The 18,476-nt window shown below is 45.1% G+C and overlaps 3 protein-coding genes across 3 annotated transcripts in view; all 3 read left to right on the forward strand.

The window, feature by feature from the left end:
* The window catches only part of LOC311183588 (calpain-9-like), a gene marked incomplete at both ends in the record, with an annotated part of 39,710 nt that extends 39,546 nt beyond the window's left edge, over positions 1-164 (forward strand). Inside the window, 1 exon segment of the mRNA XM_084253139.1 lies at positions 31-164. Within this exon segment, the coding sequence (XP_084109265.1) occupies positions 31-164 (134 nt within the window).
* The window catches only part of LOC311183684 (calpain-9-like), a gene marked incomplete at both ends in the record, with an annotated part of 87,381 nt that extends 84,547 nt beyond the window's left edge, over positions 1-2,834 (forward strand). The window contains one exon of the mRNA XM_084253229.1: positions 2,808-2,834. Within this exon, the coding sequence (XP_084109355.1) occupies positions 2,808-2,834 (27 nt within the window). The remainder of the gene's footprint in view (positions 1-2,807) is intronic.
* Positions 2,835-16,196: 13,362 nt separating this feature from the next.
* Positions 16,197-18,476, forward strand: part of LOC311183685 (calpain-9-like) — a gene marked incomplete at both ends in the record, with an annotated part of 68,240 nt that continues 65,960 nt past the window's right edge. The window contains 1 exon segment of the mRNA XM_084253230.1: positions 16,197-16,236. Within this exon segment, the coding sequence (XP_084109356.1) occupies positions 16,197-16,236 (40 nt within the window).

Raw genomic sequence — 18,476 nt, forward strand, 5'->3', positions numbered from 1 at the left:
AGTGCTGCCAGGCCTCTGATCTGCTTTCAGAGGGCGAGTGTGACCGACACACAGGGCACGCCTGGGCTGTGGTTTGCAGGCAGCCGCCGCTCAAGACTCACACACTCACAGACTCTGCCGTGGCGGCCCTTCCCCGGCTTGCTCACCAGCAGGCTGAATCCTAACAGGATGGTTTATACATAGTTTGTCCACTGCTCCCGGCAGGAAGGATGGGTTTGGGGTGCCTCTGGCTATGCCACGGCCATGGCAGGCTAATGTTTTTGAGGTACTGTTCACTTAACAGTCGATGTAATCTTTACAACAGTCCTGTGAGCTAAGTACTTATGCTATACCCATTTTGCAGAGGTGGAAACTGAGGCATGTAGCGATCTATCACCTGGAACAGAGTGAGCAAACTCTGCCTTCTTGTCTTTCTGCCATATCAGCTCCTCGGCCTGCCTGCCTTCTAGCTCCAATTTGATTGCTGCCCCCTGCTTGCTCATATCATCTGTGGGTTTCATGATTCTTGGGTATATGCCCATGTACACAAACACACACCTCTATCTCAAAAACCCTGGTAAATATTCAGTATTTTCCAGTTACAAGGACACAACAGAGGGAGATGACAGAGGGAGCGTGTGGTTCAGAGCTTCAAGGGCCTAGAAGATATGTCCTGGTGGGGCTCACTTTTTCCCTGCTGCCCAGAATGTGGTCTGCAAATGGCATATGGGCATCACTTGGGGAGCTGGTTGGAAATGCAGAGCAACAACATAGTGATTACAGTCAACAGTGCCCTGTTCTACACCTCCAAGCTGCTAAAAACTAGGTCTTAATTGTTCTTGCACAAAAAAGAAATGACAATTCTGTGATGCGTACAGCAGCCAGGACTACAGTGGCCACCAAACTCTGGTATGAAAATGGGCGGAACCAACAAGTTGTCGCTTTCAGCATATAGTGTTGCATGTCAATTACATCTCAATAAAATAAGTGAATAAAATAAAACAAACACTGCAGAGGAGATATGAAGTCCCAGACCTGTTCCATCAGGTCTTGTTTTAGCTGGGTCCCCAGTGACTCTGAAATGTCCTGCAGTTTGAGGATGCTGGTGAGACAAGCGCCTCCCAAAGGTAGAGTAGACACTGTGGGGTGATTCATGGTTCCCATGGTGTTTGCTTCCCACTTTTTCCTTCTCTCCCTGTCTCTCTGCGCAGCTCTGCTCTCCCTAACAGCCTGCACCCCTTCCCCATGTCTCAGGTCTTTCTCTCCCCACCCGACTTCCCTCCTACCTTCCCAAATTCAGTAGCAGCTTTGGACTTGGCTACCATTTATTGACTTGTCCCAGTGGAAGGTTGATGACAGCGTGTAGTAGATGGGGATGGACCCTCTCCTTTTGCTGATTTTGGTCACTCCATCTGCTCTGTTCCTCAGTTTCACCATTTGTAGAAAGAGATCTAGGCCTTAAAGTCATACCAAAACTTTGGTTATCATCATCGTGTGCAATTTGGCAGTTTATTATATTGACTCATCACTACTTTTCTTACATGTGTGTCTCAGATCCCTGACTACATTATAATTTCAATAAGAACAGAAATTTGTCGTTTTCCATTTCTAGTATTCACTTCTACCTTTAGCATGTGCCACAATGCAGTGAATGTAGCTCTCTGATTGATAACTGTAAAAAAACAAAACACCCCAGTATTTAAAAAAAAAAGGGCACACTCAAACGAATTCCTTATGAGAACAAGAGTGATCCTAGACCCACTTTTATTTCTCACTGACTTCAAAGTTTACCAAAACATGCACGCAGGGAGGTGACAGTTGCTGCCTGTCCGTGCGGCAACAGGGGGGAGGGAAGGGGAGGGTTGTCTTTCAACAGCAACTTGTCCCTCAAGACCCAAAAGCAGAGAGGAAGCTTTCCATTGTTTCAGGTTCAAGGTGCCGCTTCCAACCCAACGTCCGCTGGCGTGAGGACTGCTGAATGCTTTGTCCCTCTCCCCTTCGCCTCAACACACCAAAGTCCTCATCCCATAGTTATTTACCAACATAACTGGAAAAAATCTTTGCATCCTCTCCTTTCATGCTATGCTTGCTCGACTCTGATTGTCCATCAGCATCACAGGGAGAGATTTTAAAACCCAGTGCCCTGTCCATGCCCCAGTCCAATAAATCCAAATACCTGGAGGTAGGACCCAAGCATTGCTATTTTTCTATTCCCCTGTGAGTCCAGAGTGCAGCAAAGCCATTGTCCTGAATGCAGCCTCCCTCTACCTTGCAAACAGCAGGTTCCAGCCTGAGTTGGTCTCACCTGCAGTTTTTCTGCCAAAGAATCCACCAGCTTTCCAGAGGGCAGAGAGGAGAGAAAACCTATTATGCTCTTGCAGCCCCCATGCTGTATTCAGAATGCTGGTGGGAAGAAGGAGGCAGGATGGGCTCAGGACATAGATGAGGAGGAACTCTGTGCTACTTCAGAGGCTTGCTTCCCTTTCTGCAGCCCCTCCATAATGGAGGATCACCTCTCTCCTCCAGCTGAGGGCACTCCTCCTTAAAGCAGAAAAGGCACCTTATTTTGCTGCCCATGGTGCCTCAGGCACTGTCTGCTTCGGTGGGGAGAAAGCAGGCTTGCTCTCTCTCACCATCCGTGCTGGACTTGACTTCACCCAGCAAAACTTAAAGTGCTGAGGTGTCAGTTGAGTTAGAGTCCATGTTTGCTGGCAAAAGGATCAGATGTAGGTGCTCCTGTGACATAAACTGGTAGAGACATGGAAGAAAAACCAGCCAAGAATAACCAGCCCTTCTCTCTCTCTCTCCCTTGATCCCTCACTTCCCAGTTCATCAACTTGACAATGAATATTTGAAGCCTCCCTGGCAGGGGTGCAGCCACTCCACCGGAATCTGGACTTGGATCATGACCTTCAGAATATTTCCTGGTATTGAGTCATGATGCCCAGGGCTCTCTCCTCTTCCCTTGCCCAATCTTGTCCTCCCCACCCCCTCACCCAACACCATCCGGACCTCAGAAGAATGAATGGACTCAGCTATGCTCTCTGATTTTATGCTACTTCATTGCAAAACAACTGCCCCAGGTGGCTGGTGACACCTGTGCCTTCCGTCCATTTTCAAGCATCGCTACCAATTCCTCCCTTTACATCCCCATCTCCTCTCACTATTCGTCATTCAAAGTGCAGCTCCGTGCACAGAACCCTGGCTTTGGTGTAACTGCAATCACTGCTCTCATGCATCCTATAAGGACTTGGTTTTATAAATGTATGTGGCCTGAAGTGAGAAGGAAAGGCAGGTGGTCATAATTAGGCATTTTCAGCATCAAATGTATGTTTCCCTACTGAGGCAAACATCAGAGAATTCTGGATGCTTTCTTAATAGGAGGAGGATCAAAACAAGGCGGGTAGGAATTGTCATGGGACTATAACCAAGATGAAAATGCATACATTGTGCAAAAATGAAAAATGATATAAAAATATATAAAATTTTAAAAAATGCTCAAAAAAAAAAAGAGTACAACAACATGAAATCTCACCCTCCCATTCTGAGAACTGGTAAATTAGACAGTCTCCGGCCAGACCAGAAGCTCTTTTTGTCCAAAACTTGTGGGTAAAAAGAGCCAAGTACAGTGTTAATCCTCCTCAAGAAGTCCAGATTCATATCAGACTTGATCTCCTTCATCTCCACCATCATGGGGAAGAACAGGGCAGAGAAGCCTTGCTCTAGCTCCCTGGCACAAGAAAATCCCCCTTAGTTGGAGTAGTGGAAGTAACATAAGATATGGCTCAATATATATTAGGTCTTGGGCCTCCCTGGTGGCGCAAGGGATTAAGAGGCAACCTAAGAAGCTAAGCGTAGCCACTGCGGCACACGTTCGATCCCTGGCCAGGGAGCTCCGCACATAGTGCAGCAGACCTCTCCTAACTCACCCGCTGCTCCTCTCAGCAGTTTATTTAGTCAGTCTTCCTGTTCTTTTCCCCACTCTGTCTCTTTGAATCTTATCACCACCACCCACCCTCCCGCACCTTGGTCTGTACCCCAGTTCTTGTATGCATAAAAATAAAATTAATCTTTTTTTAAAAAAAATAAATATTAGGTCTTATTTTCTTATTAGCATTATGTACTTTGCTTGCCCCACACCCAACCTCCTTCTCTATCAGGCTCTCGCACTCTGGTTACACTTGTGGTGGACACGGGTGAATGGAGGGGTATCAGAGAATGAGGAAGAATGGCTGGGAGGAAGACCAAATTAAAAGTGGAGCATCATCAGAATACTATGTCCTTACTTGTGGCCAAAGCAGCAAGGCATTATGGTCTTCTCCAAAACCTTCCCTCACCCAGAATGAATTCAGGGTACAAGTATTCTGTGATAACTGTATTATCTAGTTTCTGTGTTTGATATTTTACATGTTGGGGTTGTCTAACTTTGTTAAAAGACATAAGATTATATAAAGCAAAAGTTATAATAATATATTATTGTGGTTATAAACTATATAGCTATATGTTGATGACACAAAGGAGTGGGATAGGAAATAAAAATATATACATAAATTGTTATATTTTACTGGAATCAAGTTAGTATTAAATGGAATAAATGCTATAAATTAATGTACCTATTTCATCTGAAGAACATCCACTAAGAATACAACAACAACAAAACAATAAAGCTCCCCTAAAAAAATTGTTTAGCAAAAAAGCACAAAGGGGCAACAAATTTTTTGAATGAGTTATCAAAAATAAAATGGCAGGCCTAAATCTAACCATCTCCATAATTATATTAAATATAAATAAACTAAACACTATAATCTAAAGGCAATGATTTTCAGACTGTATAAAAAAAGCAAGAGTCAATAGATACTATCTACAAGAGGGACATATTTCATGTAATAAGATACAAATGATGAAAAGGGTATACCATGCAAATAGTCACAATAAGAGTCAAGGTGGCTATACGACTATCAGGCAAGATAGACTTTAAGATAAAAAAAGTTACTAGAGACAAGGGGCATTTCATCATGATAAAAGGTAAATGCATTAGGAAGATAGCCAATTATATATGTAATAGTACCTAATAGCAGAGACTCAAAATTTAGGAAGCAAAAATGAATAGAATTGAAAGACCAAATAAACAATTTAACAGCTACAGCTGAAACTCCACTTTCAGTAGTTGATAGAACTACCCTGTAGATTGTCATTCAATATTCAGACAATCATACATTTTGGTTTTCTCATCTCCCTAAGACACATCTTAAAACAACCCAAACCGAATCTCCAAGGGCTCATGAGCTAGCTGAGGAGCAATTTGAAGCCAATGCCATCCACTTTCTGCTGGAGCAAAAATTGGATGAAGATGTTGAAGCCTCAGTTGGAGGAAGTGCAGTTCTTCCCAATCTTCAGAGTCTATGATTTCATTAAAAACCTGAAAAGTATTCTCATAATAGTCTATGTGATTAAGGAAATTTTAAAAACAATCTTCTCCTCAGCTGACGTTTTGAAGAGAAATGAGCTGGAAGCCTAAGGAGTGGTGTTCCTCGTGGGATGGCAGGTTGCAGTGTGGACACCCCCTCTGTGAGCAGTGCCTGTTCACCTGGGCCAGCTCCGCTCAGAAGGGTGACCCAACTTTCTGGGATGAAAACTGCACAATGGGAGACACAGTGAAACGTGTGTATTTGATAGCAGTGCTTGACACATTGTAAGTCCTTGGGAAAAGACAATATAGAAGGAAAAATTCTCTAATAGCACCCAAAAGGCCATGGGCCACAGCCAAGAACATCACTCCTCCAGCCCATTCCCTGGGGCGGCAGAGGTGACTCCCCCAGGCATCTCCCCACAGGCCTGTTCCCAGACACATCAGTTGCGGCCCTGCGGTCACATCTAAAGAGCCTGCACCCAACTCAGGGAGTGAAAATCTTTCCTCACAAGTCCTTACACTAAGTCCCTTGGGCCTGAACAGGTGGAAGCCATGGGCCTAGACCTGACATGCAGAAACTTCTTCTCGCTGCTTTCTCTGTCCAGTCCTGTGCAGGTGCACTGAGGGGCAGGGATTCAGAAAGTGCCAGTCATGTGACCTGTTGGCAGGAGTGCTGAGGGTATTGGTGCCAGCTCAGTTCAGTGCACTGGATCATTTGTGATAACAAAGCACCGTTGTGCTGAGAGCCAAGACCTCCTGCCAAGTACCAGTTGGAGGGCTGTGCCCGGGCGGGCACTGCTGTGAGTCAACAGTAGGCTGTGCTTGCTACTGAGGCCCGCCTGGGGCATTTTCTCAGCCCACAGTGCCTTCCTGATAGGGGAAGGGGCTGGGGAAATGAAAGTGGGACTAGGGGGAGAAGGAGAGAGAGGGAGGGAGGAGTAAGAGGAGAAAGGGGGATGGGGAGGGAGAAAGAAAGAGACAGAGGGATGTGGAGGGAGAGAAAGACTCCCCTGGATGCCTGAATGACACTTGAAGATGGAAGAACTTAGCCCAGGGATGTTCCTGAGGATTATCCGTACATCACCACGGAACTCTGCTGGGGGAAAGAGTCACTCTCTTGCCGAAGAAAGGGGAAAACCATCGTTAGGTAACTGAGCCATATGAAACAAATACATAATCATATTATGGAAATGACACTGGATTTGCAGTCCAGAATCTAGCATTCTCGTCTGGAATTTACCTCCAACCAGCAGGTGACCTTAACCCCGTCACTTTACCTGTCTGGGCTGCCTTGCCCTGGGCAATTATATGGCTGCTTCCTTAACTCCGGTCCTCGAAGGCAAGGCAAGCCCTGGCTCCACTGGTCAGAGACAGGCAGAGGTGGGCCCGGCAAGCCTAGGATCTCATTAATGTGATTCCTAAGAGGGTTCTGAGAAGAAGGAGACTGTCTAGAGGACATGTTAAGTCCTGCCATGTCTCTAGGCATGTCAAGTCCTGGCCCCTAAAACCACTTTGTAGACAGTCCTTCCTTTCAGCATCTCAACATACAAAGCTCCTGTGTCTTCTAAACTCACTAGAACTCAACTTACCCATTTGGTTTCAACTTTCCTTATGGCGGTCCTTCTGGAAGCAGAAAATGTCCAAAGTCATATTGAAATGATAGTAAAGGAGAAAGTAATGACACAACTGCTGCAGTGAAAGTCCAATTAGATGAACATTCCAACCCACGTGCAATAAGCCAGTTTGATTTCCCTCATCACTTGCAAGTTCTCCTTTTGTCTGATGGAGTCAGGCTGGCCTTTACACTAGCAAGGTTGCATGCCAAGAGGAGGGGGCTGTGGAGATCAGCTCCAGCTAGATGTTGTGTCAGGGGTCCCCGAAAGGAGAGGACAGTGTCGGTGAAAACTTGGGGGCTGAGGGTGAGGCAGAAACAGGGACTCTTATATTTGTGCAAGTCTCTCCTACTGAGTGTCTCAGCCGGTCTTTATACAGTAAGGTGAGCAGTGAGATTACGTCAGCATAAACATTGAAGTAGCACAACGACAATCATTACATATAGAGACTCCCTTGATCTCATAACAAAAGGGCATTTCTTAGGTTACCTTAAAAAACATCAGGGACAATTAGTTTTCTAGGTACAGGTGATATTCTAACATGATCAATTATTTCAGACAGCATATTTGGTGACAATTAATCATTCTATTAAACTTTCCTAGTTTTGGAGTGGGCGTGAAAGTCCTATTCTATATTGTATCACTGAAATCAGCCTATCTCCTAGCACTCAATTAACTTGGCTAATTTATCAGTTACTTCAAAGTGGCCTAAAGCAACTCATCAAATCTATGTTAGTTCTACTGAAGTCTAACTCTAAACTAGAAATTTTAAATACTGAGAGAACCGCAAATAATTCAGTCTTTTAGGCCAATGTTTCAGTCGTTTGAACGGACATTTGTTTGTCATTGATAATGAAAGCAGCTTTGCCATTCGAGGAACCGTCCGTAAACACCAAACCTGGCAAACCTGCCTAATCTAAATGGGTTCTGCCATCTGCCTCATCAACACAAAACATAGGAGACTTTAGTGGGAAGGAATTTTAATACAATTAGAAAACAATGCAGAAAAGGCAAAGAATATAGTTTCTAAATCAAGCACCCAAAGTTACCCATCCCCTCGTGGGTAAAAGTTCACCCAAGCAGGATTGGCCCAGAGCAAGGCCCCAAAGCCTGCCACAAGTCTTAAGCATCTTCCAGTGGGGACCCACAGAAAAGGATCAGAAACAACCAGACAAGTCTGGAAGGAAAAGAGCAAAATCAAAATCAAGACAAAAACCACCATTGTCACCTCCCCTGGGTCTCTCACCCACATCTGTATCACCCGGTCCAAGACCAAAAGGGAAGTGTAGCGTCTTCACGTGTCTCTTGCCTCCATGTGCCTCCTCCAGGTCTCCTTCTGGCTCCATCCTGCTTCCTTCCTTCCTCAGTCTCCTCTGCAGCTTCTCCTCTCCCTGCTCAGCTCCACCCTCCATTTGGGTGGGGCAGGGAACCTGGAACCTCCCCCATTCCTGGGGACCACCCTGTTACAAAATGAGAACAGGGAATTCTTGGCCAAAAAGTTCAATGCTCCTGTGCCTTCCTTTAACAATGAACACAGCTACTAGAGAGGCCTAGGGACAAACAACCTTCTTTGCTGTGACTGGTAAATGCAACCATTCCAGTGGCCCTTTTTGCCACAAAACACCGGTTGGCGTGTGTGGGGTGGCTAAGATTATGAATTCCCACGGCTTGATATAATCTAGCCATAATAGTTGCTGATGGTTCAACGCAGCATTTACCTTTTGTAAGGCTTGTCCTGCTTCTGGTGTTAACTGCCTAAGGGAGTTTAGATTAGAATCACCTTTTAACACATCAAACAGTGGGCATAAATCAGCTGTTGTCAGTTGCAAAAGAACTCTAATCAAATTTATGTCTCCAAGTAGTTTCTGGAAATCATTTAACGTTTGTAAATAGTCTGTTCGAAGTTGCAGTTTTTGTGGTGACAAAGTTAAAGAATGAACGACCCTTCCCAAATAATTAATTGGTGGAGATGTTTGGATTTTTTTCTGGTGCTACTACAAGTCCAAAACTCTGCAATAAAGCCACCAGACGCATCAAGGCCTGATTTAACAGATCTACTTGGGCGTTACTGATTAGTATGTCGTCCATATAATGAATGCAGTAAATGGAAGGATACTCAATTCCCAAAGGATGATAGAATCATGTCTACAAATTTTTGATATAAAGTCGGACTGTTTTTCATGCCTTGGGGAAGAACTGTCCTTTCGTATTGCTGAAATGGCCTCCTTAAATTTCCAGAGGGGACACTAGACTCAAATCTTTTGCAGTCTTGGGGAGACAGGAATGGTAAAGAAGCAATCTTGTAAATCAATAACAATAACATGATCATTTTTGGGGATGGCCACAGGCGATGGCAATCCTGGTTGTAAACTTCCCATATCTTGCAAAGTAACATTTATTTCTCTGACGTCTTGTACCAGCCTCCATTTTCCTGATTTCTTTTTTATCACAAATATAGGAGTGTTCCAAGGGATGGTTGCAGGGCGAATATGTCCCTGAATTAAAGTAGTTACAGCCTGAATCTTTTCTTCTGTCAGGGGCCACTGCTCAACCCAAACTGGCTCATCACTCTTCCAGACAATTGGGTCGGCTATAACCTATGCAATGGCCCCCTTCATAAATTTGAATTGTACCCCAAACCTTGTCCTGGCTCTCTTTGAGTCACCTCAATGGAAAACCCGCGTCCCTCCAGTCTCTGTCCTAGACCTTGATCTGGATGAAAACCCTTTGGTAACATCTGAGCAGTAACCTTATCATTGGGGCTAAATGAAAGCACCCCCATCTGGGAGAGAATATCCCTCCCCCATAATGTCATAGGAAGAGATGGCACGACGTAAGGTTGAAAAGTCCCAGATATTTCTCCATCATTCCAATTTAAAATTTGAGAGCTTTTAGCCACATTGTTTGCAGATCCTAAGCTGACCAGAGAAGCGGGCATGGTCTTAGTAGGCCAGGCACTAGGACAACCGTGTCCCGCTACACAAGTAACATCGGTGCCTGTATCTAGCAATCCTTCAATAGCTTTTCCTTGAATTTTTATAATTTTGGTTATTGATCTAGTGTCTTTGATTTGTTGGACCCAAAAAGCCACGTCACTGGATGCAAAACCTGAATCCCCTTTGGGCAATTGGATGCAATTTTATTGTCAATGGATACCACGGGCAACAAAAGCAACTGAGTAACTTTTTGTCCTGGAGGCTCCAGTTATGACTTTTATTTCATCTGTAAAATTTGAGTTAATAACAGCAGGTATTTGGTGTGAGGTAGTGGTCAAGCTTCATTCTTTTGCATGTAGCGACCCAGTTTTCCCAGCACCATTTATTGAACAAACTTTCTTTGCTCCAATGCATAGTCTTTGCTCCTTTGTCAAATATTAGTTGACCATAAATCTGTGGGTTTATTTCTGGATTTTCTATTCGATTCCATTGGTCTGTATGTCTGTTCTTGTTCCAATACCATGCAGTTTTGATGATTATGGCTTTGTAGTATAGTTTGAAGTCTGGGAGTGTGATGCCTCCATTCCCTTCTTTTTTTTTCAGGAGAGCTTTGGCTATTCGGGGTTGGATTAAAGAACTAGACATAAAACCTGAAACCATAAAATACATAGAAGGAAATATAGGCGAAACACTATGTGATTTGCATATCAAAGACATCTTTACAGACACATCACCCAAAGCAGTGATAGTGAAGGCAAAGATAAACAGCTGGGACTACATCAAATTAAAGAGCTTCTGCACAGCAAAAGAGACAATAACAAAAACAAAGAGAAACCCCACCAACTGGGAGAACATTTTTGCACACAACACTAATGATAAAGGACTGATCACAAAAATCTGCAAAGAGCTGATGAGACTCAATAACAACAAAGAAAATAATCCAGTCAAAAAATGGACAGAGGAGCTAAAAAGAAACTTCTCTGAAGAGGAAATGCGAATGGCCAACAGGCATATGAAAAAATGTTCAACATCACTTGCAATCAGGGAAATGCAAATCAAAACTACCATGAGATACCATCTTACACCAGTGAGAATGGCACATATTAAAAAAACTAGCAACAACAAATGTTGGCGAGGGTGTGGAGAAAAAGGAACTCTTCTGCACTATTGGTGGGAGTGCAAACTGGTCCAACCACTATGGAGAGCTGTGTGGAGATTTCTGGACCTACTAAACATAGAGCTTCCACAGGATCCAGCAATTCCACTCCTAGGTATTTACCCAAAGAACACAGAAACATCAATTCCAAAGAGTACCTGCACCCCTATGTTTATAGCAGCACTATTTACAATAGCTAAGCTTTGGAAACAGCCCAAATGCCCAAAAATAGATGACTGGATCAAGAAGATGTGGTACATATATACCATGGAATATTACTCAGCATTCAAAAAAGATAAACACATGCAATTTGCAGCCACATGGATGGCGCTGGAAGGGATCATGCTCAGTGAAATAAGCCAAAAAGAAAAAGAAAAATACCGCATGGTCTCACTCATAGCAGGAATCTAGAATACTTAAATAAGGGACCAGGAAAATGAATAACTATAAGAAAGTGAAAATCAAAATCAACAAAAACTATGAACCAGAGACACTTTTTGGGGGTGGGGGGCGGGAGGGGAGGGATTGGGGTCAGAATGGGGGGATTGCAATTGTATGGGGAATATAAAAATAAAATTTATTAATTAAAAAAAATAACAGCAGGTATTATTTTAATGTCTTGCAATGAAGTAGCGCCCCAGCCAAATACCAGCCCCACTGGTTCAGGCGGGAGGGGCCCAAACACTCCTGTCGCCGCCGCAGGATATGATTGATCAGGAGTTAATGTCGCTGCAGAGGTGGAAGGCCAGTCCAGGCCTGCACTGGTCGAGGTCGTGCGGGCGAGATCAGAGACTGCTTTCCGCTCTGGTGGTTCAAGCCCCCAATTATTTGAGGGCCCTGGGTAGGGCCCCTGTATTGTTTGAAAGAACAGTCGGGGCAGTGGCAGCAATAGATTGTCCATGAGGTGGCAGTAAAGCGCCGTTTTTATGCAATTTGCATAGACAGTGCTTTACCCCATGAACTCCTTTATTGCATTGAGGACAAAGACCTTTTGGAGGCGTTACATTCAAAGGATCTGCACTATTATTGGCTGCAAATGGCTTATTAAACTGTTTAAACAAGGTTGATGGAGGCCCAGAGACTGGTTTATTGGGGCAATTTCTGCTGAAGTGCCCCTGTTGTCCGCAAGAAAAACAGGTACCAAAAGTTTGGCACCACCTTGTTTGCTTGTTTGCCCTTTTGTCTATGAATGGAGGCGAACCACTGGCTGCTGGTCTGTCCCTATAAGGCAGCGGCTATAACCACTCCTTGAAGGTAGGATGGGGTGACTTCTGAACCGACTCGTACATATTCATTAAGGTCGCCTGTTCTTTGAATAGGTCTTCTTAATGTCTGACATGGGATGGAAGCATTTTCAAAAGCCAGCTGTTTTATTAGCATTTGAGCTGCCTCCTCATTATGAATAGTTTTGTAGACAGCATCCATCAGCCGAGACAAAAAATCTTGGTAAGTTTCCTCGGGCCCGTTTGCTATTACTAAGGCCAGAGGTTTTCATTTCACCAGCTGGTAACCGGGTCCACGCAAGAACTGCAACCTCGCACACAATACCAAAGGATGCTGATGGAATCTGGATTTGAGCACTATTTTCATGCCAACCTCTTGGCCCATAACCATTTCAAGCGGAATTTCATCTTTTTTCTTTTTTGCTTCCCATTATGTTTATTTACTAGTCTCCATGCCTCCTCATCATAGTTTGCATTCCACAGCAAGAAAACGACTCATGGGCTTCCCCAGTGGTACAGCAGTTGAGCCCTGGATTGCGAAGCTGCCCGCAGGTTCTGCAGCGCCGGTTTGATCCCCAGCCGCCGGTCCAGGATCCCACATGGCACGCAGACCTCTCCTGCCGCACCTGCTGCTCCCCTCAGCAGTGTACTTCGTCAGTCTGCCTGTTCTGCCCCCCCACTCTGGCTCTGGTGAATTCTCTCACCCTCCTGCACTTCTGGCTGTACCTAGTGCTTGTATAAATAAATTAATCTTTAAAAAAAACAAACGCCTGCAGGCAGACTAGATCTTGCTATCATTTGCCAATCACGAGGAGTGAGAAATCGATTGGCCACTGATTCTATTAGCTGTATAGTATAAGGGGAAGTAGCTCCATAATCATTGGTTGCCTTTTTTAATTCTTTTAAAAGCTTAAAGGGGAGGGGCTCCCAATGAGGTTCCTCGAGTTGGCTATCAACATTAATTACAGGAAAGCACCGAAAGGTAAAATCACCCTTCTCTTCTGCTTCTTTTATTGCATTTGCAAAGCCAGTTTTGGGGATTTTATGAATTAGATCACAGGATAATGTTTGTGGTCTCAATGTGGAGGAATCTTTCACATTTCCATTAGCAGTGTATGAATGTTCAAATTTCTCCAATAATTTTAACCCTGCTTTGTAGAATGAATTTTTATGAACATTTCCCCCAGATCATTAAATATGCTTAAAAATTCATAAAGATTGTGTAATAATCCATCATAGGAACATAACCCAACTTATTGTTGAGACGCTTCCATTGGTCCTTTCTAGAACTTCTGATTTTTGCCATTAAATAACCTAATAATAAGTCTTCCTTTACAATTCGTTGCTTAGAAATCGTAAAGAGAGGGCCTCCCTGGTGGCGCAGGCAGTTGAGCGCCGCACTGTGAAGCTGTCCGCAGCCTCTGCAGTGCAGGTTCGATCTCAGCCAGCCGGTGAGGGTCCCGCATGGCACGGCAGACCTCTCCTGTCACGCCCGCTGGTCCCCTCAGCAGTGTAATTTCATCAGTCTGCCTGTTGTGTTCCAAATATGTCTCTGGTGAATCCTCTCACCCTCCCGTGCATCTAGCCTGTACCCCAGTTCTTGTATAAATAAAAATCTTCAAAAAAAAAAAGGTGGAGGGAGGCTTAATTTAAAAAAAAGAAATCATAAAGAGAGGATAAATGGATGGAAGGATATTCCCATTTTTAAGGCATTATACATATTTTGTAAATTTTCCTCGCCAAGAGCCATGTCAACTTCTGCTCTCCTCAGTATCCTAAGAGACTGACAAGGTCAACACCCTAGCCAGCCACAGATCTGACCACCCTGTGGGACTCTCAGCATCTGGGAACAGTCTTATCAGATTTCAAATAATTCTACTTTCATGTGTGGTTTCAGAAAAGGACATTCAGTTTAAGAAGCTAAGTCTGATTTCCTGTAAAAACATCATTTCTCTAATGGACGTACTCTTCCAAATATGTGGGCAAAAATAGATGTTAAACATTTTTGTCTGCAGACCTGCCTTGGGCAAAAATAGATGTTAAACATTTTTGTCTGCAGACCTGCCTAAGACATTACACCCATAACCTACAGGCTAGTCTTCACAAACAGTTGCCAAAGACTGGGAGACCCCTGGAACTAGAAATGGAACAGAACCCAGAGGCACAGACTCTCTGTGGGGATTGTTGTTGAAGATGTTACCAGAGCCAGGCTGCAGCTACTTGCAGCTCGAAGGCAGGAAATCAGGTTTAATCAGGAGCCAGCAACCTGAAGAGGTGATGGGCTAATTTCTCAAAGGTCATCTCTGAGCTCTAAAGGTGCAGGGGCTATGGGGCAGGTGGATGAGCATGTGCTACCTGTTACTTGACTCATGGCCATTAGGTGATGGGGTTGGCATCATTCATCAAGGGTAGGGGCTATGGAATTTGCCACCTAGGTCACAACTCCTGTTTTCCTTCAGTCAATTCAGGGTTGGTGATGCCTACAAAAGTTCTCCATCTCAGTCTCAGTTGGGTTTGTTCAGGACCAGAGCAAGGACGAGGAACTTTTAGTAACCAGGCTGGTGACAACACCTCATTCTGGAGTTACTCCTGCTCCTCACCTCACCACCTGCTCCTCCTTCTTGAGGGGTGATGAGCAAGGCCTTTCTTCTGGGCCTGCTTCCCACCAAGAGCAGGGGCAGAGATTTGGGGCCCAAATATGGATAGAACTGATTGTCACAGGGTTGTAAGCCCAATGTTTTATACCATTGAAGGACAATTATTTGAAAGTTTTAATGTCCCCAGACTGTGGGAGACAAAGGGTCTAAGCACTTCAGGGCACAAGGGTCCAAGATGAAAGGAAGCTGAAAAGTAGGTGAGGGGTAAAGAAATATGGACTTGGCTGAAGGTTATTGGCTCCTCACGGGGCACTTCATGATGATGAATGAAGAAGCTTCTCGTCAGATAATTGCAGTTTTGAATTTCCGTTGGTGCTGCCCCCTCCCCTGGAGAACCCCTTCTCTCTCTGCATCTCAGTTCCCAGCTGGCCCTTCAGCTCAGCCCAAGGTTGTTTGCATTTGCTGCATCTGTAAGTACCAGCCTCAAAGAAAAGAGTTTAGATAAGTTTGTTTTTGTTTTGTGCTCTTTAGGGTCTGAAATCAATTAAACTTTCCACCTCACTTCCAAAAGGACTTGAGAATCTTACTGCCACTTTGGGGTCCCATCCCAGGAAATGAAGAGGGGTGTGTTGGGGGGGGTGTTGCACGTGTGTTTAATCTTCATGTTTCCCTCTCTGACCCCTACCTTGTGCCTTCTTTAGAGATTCCTGGTTTAATAATTGAACCATCTCCCTAGAAGGCCGAATCCATGTCACCCATGCCAGTCACACTGCCCGGCTCTGAATTCTCAGGTTGAAACATACTTGCTGCTTCTTCCTTAACTCACTCCTGACACAGACCAGCGGCAACGGAAAGCTGGAGTTTGATGAATTCAAAGTGTTCTGGGACAAACTGAAGAAGTGGATGGTACGAAACCCTGCTGAGCTTGGCCTCGAGGGGATTGTACAGACCTAGAGCAGAAAGGGGCCTTTAGAGATCATGGTGTTGCAGGCAAGAGGATTAATTTTCAGAAAAGGCGCAAAAGAACAAACAATGAAATTCCAGGAGGGCTTGTGATACTTCTGGAGGCACCACGGTGCTTCCACCCCGAGGGAAAGCCCAAGGAAGCAACCTCCTTTGCAGGGCCCAACACAGCACTTGCTTCTTTGGGCCCTGGTGAGGACTCTCCCCTCCACACTGGCCACCCCCCACTACTGCACGGGCAGGCGTCCCCTCCCTGGGGCCCTCCTCCTCCATGCCTCTGCTCTCCTCCCCCAGAACCTCTTCTGACAAATCCGGCCCCATGTCCTCCTACGAGCTGCGGATCGCCCTGAAAGCCACAGGTAACAAAAGGCCCGGGGCCGGGTGCAGGCTGCCTGTGTGTCAGGTGCTGCCTGCAGACACCGCTTGCTTTGCTCTGGTTCCAGGAGGTGACGGGTTTTTGACCTGAGCAGACGCCTCTTAAGGGCAGAGCCGGAAGTCAGACCCAGAATTCGCTCAGTCACTTCAGGGCCCGCATTTTAAATCACTGTGCAATGTTGGCAGGATTTTTAAAAATATATCCACAGAAGATGAACTTAGTCTGACCCCCAGAGGCCTCGGAGCCTCGGACCAAGTTTTCTGCCCAAGCAGAGTTCCGTGGGACCCTTCGGCGCAAGCCACAGTGCTGCCAGGCCTCTGATCTGCTTTCAGAGGGTGAGTGTGACCGACAGACAGGGCACGCCTGGGCTGTGGTTTGCAGTCAGCGGGCCGCTCACAGACTCACACACTCACAGACTCTGCCGTCAGCGGCCCTTCCCCCGGCTTGCTCACCAGCAGACTGAATCCTAACCGGATGGTTTGTACATAGTTCGTCCACTGCTCCCGGCAGGAAGGATGGATTTGGGGTGCCTCTGGCCATGCCACGGCCATGGCAGGCTGAGCCTCTGGGGCTCCACTGTCCTTTGTAACCCACAGCCCCCACCAAGCTGTGTGGTGCTTCTCACAGAGCATGTTTCGGGGAAATGGCCCCCGGCTTCTGCCCACACCTGTGCTCTCGTTCCCTCCAGGGTAACCAAGCATCTGGAAAGCTCATCAGCTTTCAGGGGTATAGGGACAGAATTTACAAAATTAGGACCATTTGGTTCCTATGTGAGGGAGAAGACAAGAGATGAGTTTTAAGTGTGAGAAACAGTTGAGATGAGCCTGGTTTTCTTTGGGGTTGGTGACATGTTTCCAGAGGAAGAAAACCAAGTAGGGGACAAAAAATTGAACTTCTGAGAGGATGTGACCAAGTCTTTCCCATTCTGATTTGGGGAGAGAATGGGGTCGCCCTCCCCACCTTGTCCCCAGTGAGTGCAGCTGCAGCACTCTGGGCACCCACCCTGCAGGCTCCCAAAACTACTCAGGGGTGGGTCTTCTCTGTGTGGAGCTGGTACTGATCAGAGAGGGATACACTGGCTGCAATACTTTGACCATTTCCTGGCCAAGGAGTATGTAGGTTAAAATAAAATACAAGGGGGGAAAATCATTTCTAAGGAATTTGGTTAGAAATCAAAGCATTAACTCTTGGCTCTAGAAGGAATTTTACTTGGGGAAACCCCTTATTCCACCTGTGAGGAAACCCATGTATAGCCCACCCCACCAGCCTAAGCAGCACCCACCTTACATGCAGGCCTGTGGCCCCGCTGGTGTTTTCCCTCCCCCAAAAATGTGTGTGAATGAAGTCTGTACCTTGTCTTTCACTCTGGGCACTGGCAACTCCTTTGAAAAACAGGTTTCTAGAGCCTCCAACAGCTTTGGGTCCAAATGCCACTGAGAAATGTTCACTTACTATGGGTTCACTTACTATGGGCTAGAACCGCCAGATGCCCAGCAGGAGCAGCTAAATTGAGCTCAGGCAGGGAACTACGGGGAGGCTGGGGGAGAACGTGATGGGTCTCATCGACAGCAAGACCCAATATCATTGAAGTCTGGGCACAGCTGCCTCCCTCCTGGACACACTCCACCTGCTGCATTCAAACCCAGGACAGTTATCAAAAATAAAGTGGCAGGCCTAAATCTAACCATATCCATAATTATATTAAATATAAATAGACTAAACACTGTAATATAAAGGCAATGATTTTCAGACTGTATAAAAAAAGCAAGAGTCAATAGATACTATCTAAAAGAGGGACATATTTCATGTAAAAATATACAAATGATGAAAAGGGTATACCATGCAAACAGTCGCAATAAGAGTCAAGGTGGCTATACTACTATCAGGTAAGATAGACTTTAAGATAAAAAAAAAAGTTACTAGAGACAAGGAGGGGCATTTCATCATGATAAAAGTTAAATGCATTAGGAAGATAGAACAATTATAAATGTAATAGTACCTAATCGCAGAGTCTCAAAATTTAGGAAGCAAAAATGAATAAAATTAAAAGACAAAATAAACCATTTAACAATTACCATTGAATACTCCACTTTCAGTAGTTGATAGAACTACCCTGTAGATTGTCATTCAATATTCAGACAATTATACAATTTGGTTTTCTCATCCCCCTAAGCACATTTTAAAACAACCCAAACCAAATCTCAAGGTCTCATGAGCTAGCTG

Source organism: Talpa europaea (assembly GCF_964194135.1).
Source record: "Talpa europaea genome assembly, chromosome: 14".
In the NCBI taxonomy this organism is placed as follows: Eukaryota; Metazoa; Chordata; class Mammalia; order Eulipotyphla; family Talpidae; genus Talpa; species Talpa europaea.